The sequence below is a fragment of the Plecotus auritus genome, assembly GCF_963455305.1.
Source record: "Plecotus auritus genome assembly, chromosome: 5".
Classification (NCBI taxonomy): Eukaryota; Metazoa; Chordata; class Mammalia; order Chiroptera; family Vespertilionidae; genus Plecotus; species Plecotus auritus.
This window is the reverse complement of record NC_137776.1, coordinates 10,482,848-10,487,634: the sequence shown is the minus strand read 5'-3', so window position 1 is coordinate 10,487,634 and position 4,787 is coordinate 10,482,848. Positions and strand designations below refer to the sequence as shown.

Genomic DNA, 4,787 nt, shown 5'->3' with positions numbered 1-4,787 from the left:
AGGCCCCTAGAAGTCAGGGATATGAAAAAGGACCAATCAGAAATTAAGCATACACTGACTGAAATAAAGAATAATATACAGCCGAAACCCGTTTGGCTCAGTGGATAGAGCGTCGGCCTGCGGACTGAAAGGTCCCAGGTTCGATTCCGGTCAAGGGCACGTACCTTGGTTGCGGGCACATCCCCAGTGGGAGGTGTGCAGGAGGCAGCTGATCGATGTCTCTCTCATCGATGTTTCTAACTCTCTATCCCTCTCCCTTCCTCTCTGTAAAAAATCAATAAAATATATTAAAAAAAAAAAAAGAATAATATACAGAGATCCAACAGCAGACTAGAGGCTCCCAAGAATCAAGTAAAAGATTTGAAATACGAAGAAGCAAAAAACACCCAACCGGAAAAGCAAAAAGCAAAAAGAATCCAAAATTATGAAGATAGTGTAAGGAGCCTCTGGGACATTTCCCCTGCACTCCAGCTCCTTCAACACCGTGGATCAGTACCTCCAAAGTGACACACTGTCACTTGATTTTCTAAGAGAAATTTGCGTCTTCTTTTGAAATGAATAGTATTAATTGAAAGACTCGTTCTGAAAACCTAACCTGACAGTGTTCCCACTTGGGAGTGTACAAGGCCCAGCCCTCGATCAGCCTGTGCTTGCCAGGTCTGCCCAGTCATGTACTCTGCCTGCAGGCTGGTGGCAGGCCACGCTCCGCTAGCAGACCTCAGACAACCCCGCGTGGTCCAGCCGTAAGGGGAGGCTCCGCAGGACTTCCTTGCCCTGCGTTTTCTATAATATTGTTCTGGATATTTTTATCTTGTTAATTATTTAAACAGTAAGGAAGTGAGAGAGAGAGAATTAATCACCATGACTAAGAAAGTAGGGTGTTCGAAGCTCAAAACTTAAAGCTGTTTCTCATTAGTAAGTTGTGACCATGAATACGCTGAGACATCCAGCCACCCCGGCAGAAAAGGCAGAGCTGAGGGGAAAGGGCTGAGCCAGGAACAAGATCTGTACCCGGGAAGCTGCAAGGACCCAAATGAGCTTTCAGGTAGTCACCAGAGAAATGTGTAATTTATATATATTCAGTTCAAAGAAGAGTGCTATTTGGATTTCCCAGTGGTCTCCAGCCTAGACAATTCCAGAAACAAATTGGTTCTTCCCAAAATTCTAAATAAGTCTTACCAGTGGGCAAATACAGATGGTTCTTTCTGGATGTGTTCTCGCCAAGAAAGGTCGTTGAGAACTGCTGGCTGCATCTCTCACTAAAGAATATAAAGGAAGTCAAATGAGCACAACTGAAATTTTTTTATGTTAAAATAGCCAATCAGCATGAGAGGGTGGGGCTCCAATAAAGCACATAGTTTCCAGATGACAATGCTTTTCATTTACTGGAAGTTACTTTTATTCATCACAGCTCCGCACATCACTTATACTCAGCAAATCATGTTTAGTCAGTATGGCATTGGTTGCGAATACCTACAGGCCTCTTATTTAGAGTGAACTGATTATGACCTCTGACGAATTACCTCAATGTCTGACCCATTCGTGTCCATGATGGGGTTGCCTTGAGATCTGGATTGCTCAATTTAGCTAAATGGGAGTGAAAGAATCATTGCTACCAGCCAGAAGTCACTCCCAGAGGGCAGAGTCATTGAATGGACTTGTAAATCTGTGTATGGCAGTGGCTGGTATAAGGGAGGAGAAGGCCTTCACTCTTGAGGGTCAAAATCGCTCCAAACAGAAGAGAAGATAATCTCTTCATTTCTCAGTTCAAATATTTAATGAGTGCATGATGATGTGCTCTTTTTTCATTTAGGGTTTCAATTTTTTTTCCAGGATTCTAGTCAGGACATTCATTCATTCAAACATATTGTTACAGAAGACCAGAGAAAAACCAAGCATCGCCCGGAGAAATGGAGTTACATTGTTTATTACACCAGTGGGCTCAGAGATTTCTCAAATTCCAAGCAAAAACATGGAGGAAGCTTTCTCTATTTATATTTTTTCCAGTTCTTTGTCTCCCAAATAAGGGTTTTTCCAGTCCCCTTTGCAAGTTCTTAAAGAGCCCCACGTGCTGGGGCCTTGAGATCACAACTAAAGGCCTGGCCTGGCACCAGCACTGATAACTCCGTCTGGGGATAGTTTATGGCCTCTCTAAAATGGGAGTAAACATGTCTTGCAGGACCAGACAATTAAAGGGGCAGTGGCTAGACTATAGGCTAATAAGAATGTGCATTAGGTTAATGGCACAGATTCAGATTGCTAGCCCCCCAAAATGTCTCATTTTCCCCATCAATATATGATAAAGGTTCACGCCTCTGGAGGGTGGGTGAAAGGTGTAGTTCTTGCTCAGGGTACAGAACAGATTGCCCACCTACAGCTGATGGGGAGATGTCCCTCCAATTGTGAGGATGTGAGCACCTTCAGACCTGTGAGCTTGGTTGTGGGAAGGGACCTAAATCTCCCCTCTCTCTCCCATAGGCTGTGTGACTTGTACATCATCAAATTCACTCACTTCCAATCCCAGGAAGCGGCCCCTGCCCTGTATTGGACAAACTCCTGGATGTGTCATCCACTACTCATCTCTGTAAATAAACATCTGATTGAGTTGCGGCTGAATACTAAAGAGGGACCTTTCTGGTACCTGAGCTACCCCAGCCTTAGCGATCTGGATCCAATATGTTGCCCCAGTTGGACTCTGACAATGCAAATGCTTTCCAAGGTGCCAACTTGCTCCTGTCCGGAGACTGGGCAACTGGAACATCTGAACAAAGGGGCCTGGGATACACCTTTGGGGCTATTTTGACCCTCAAGAGTGAAGGCCTTCTCCTCCCCTATACCTGCCCCTGCCATACACAGATTTACACGTCCATTCAAGGATTCTGCCCTCTGGGAGTGACTACTGGCTGGTGGACTCCCATGGTAGCAATAATTCTTACACTCTCGGTGCTGTGTGTGCCCCTTTAGAGTGTTCTTCCTTCCTTTTTTTTTTTTTTTTTTTTTTTTAGGTCTCACACATTTATTACTGAACCATCCTACTATTGCAGGGGGAAAATAATCAACAGAGCAAAATCACAAGTCCATTAATTCTTCAATTAAAATGCCCCAACTGTCCAGACAGTAGCATCTTTTCAATAATTTAAAGGTGTAGGCAACCTGCATACAGCATAAATATGTGAGTCATCTCTCATGTGTGATTTCTCATAGGTCCAGTTTGGTTCTTCTCCAATGTCTCCTCTTCGAGTTATACCTGATTTTATTACCAGTTTTCATCCGAATCCATTGGGAAATGGGCCAATTCTGCTTTTGTTTCTTGGCCAGGAACCTCTTGATCCTGAAAGTCTTGTGGGAAGACATGGTGAAGGAGAAGCGAACGCACGCACCTCGATGGCGGAGAAAGAGCTAGAGTGTTATTTCTTTAGGGAACACAGGCTTTCCCCTGCCTTCCTTCTAGCAATGTAACACATATATCCAGGGCACTAATAAGAGACTTCCAAATATTCAAAACAGTCCTATCCATTGATCATATCGCACTACACCGAGTAAGATGAGAACTCCAAAAACGAGGGGGACCCTGGTTACTCGGGAACATTGCCGGGGGCATTACCAACCCCAAGTAAGTATTTCCACTGTCAGGATATTCCATTGGAAGGGGTTGTGCACAATGTCTTTGCTGTCATTCGTGGCCCTACTCCAGCTTTGGAGGCGCAACACATCATCCTCAGTTTCTGGGCCCAAGTGGTGTTGGATGCCTGCAAAACCCTTGACTTCCTACTGTGAGCCAATGTGGATTGCCAACAATTTGTGTTACACCTGGACCAGTGGAACTGGCAAAGTAAAACAATCTATCACCAGGCTTAGGTAAAAGCCTCCTGGATCTCTAAAGTAGACTCAGAGGGACTATCGAACCTCTTTTTCTCATTTGACAATCATTGGGGCTTGAGGTTATGTGCAATCCTCCAGGCAGGTCTAATCATCTTATTTGGAGTGATACTGATTATGACCTCCAACTAATTACTTGGTTCTTGATACAGTCCCTCAGTGTCTGACCCATTCATGTCCATGATGGGGTCGCCTATGTTTCTCCCTGGAGCTCTGAAATATCAAAGGATGATGGTGAGAGTCTGGCTCCAAGCCACAATCCTATGTGTGGTTTTTCAGGCCCAGACATGGGCAATTAAAGAGGCCTTACCTGGCCAACTTCACAAGTAAGCTGCCCTCACCACACCAGATGGACATGTTAAATTAACTTGTTAAGTGGTCTAACTTATTAAATTGGCCAGGCCTTCAGAACAGTGTGGAACAATAGGATCAATAACAGACAGCTTTACCATGTCTTTTAGTTTAATGAGAATACTTACAAAGTTTTTCTAATAGCTATGACATTTTAACTTAGGTTTCTGGTAGATATTTTTATCAAGTTGGAGACTCTTCTGGTTGAGTTGCTGCTGAATATGACAAATGAACAATTCCCTAAATAGGGACCTTTCTGGTACCTCAGCTACCCTAGCCTTAGCGTTGTGGATCCGATGTGTTGTCCCAGTTGGACTCTGACAATGCAAGAGCAAATGCTTTCTTAGGTGCCGCAGACAATGGGGTATTGGTTGCCCATCACCAGTGACACCTGACCTGGGAGGATTTCCTTGCATGAAAAGGGTGAAAATGGTCAATCCAGGGAGGAAGGGAAGCTTAAGGAAGTCATTACTAAGGGAAAGCAAATGAACCCAAAGCACAACCAGGCCAAGAGACCGGAGAATTAAGGAGGAACCATATTAGAAAGAAGTAAGCTG

The 4,787-nt window shown here is 44.2% G+C and overlaps 1 protein-coding gene across 1 annotated transcript; it reads right to left on the bottom strand.

Moving 5' to 3' along the window:
- Positions 1–3,198: 3,198 nt before the first annotated feature.
- On the bottom strand, positions 3,199–3,354 carry LOC308248975 (large ribosomal subunit protein eL39-like; the record flags this gene model as incomplete). Its single annotated transcript, XM_080669487.1, has 1 exon — positions 3,199–3,354. One exon carries the CDS (start codon positions 3,352–3,354, stop codon positions 3,199–3,201), a length of 156 nt encoding a protein of 51 aa, XP_080525613.1.
- Between the last annotated feature and the right edge of the window lie 1,433 nt (positions 3,355–4,787).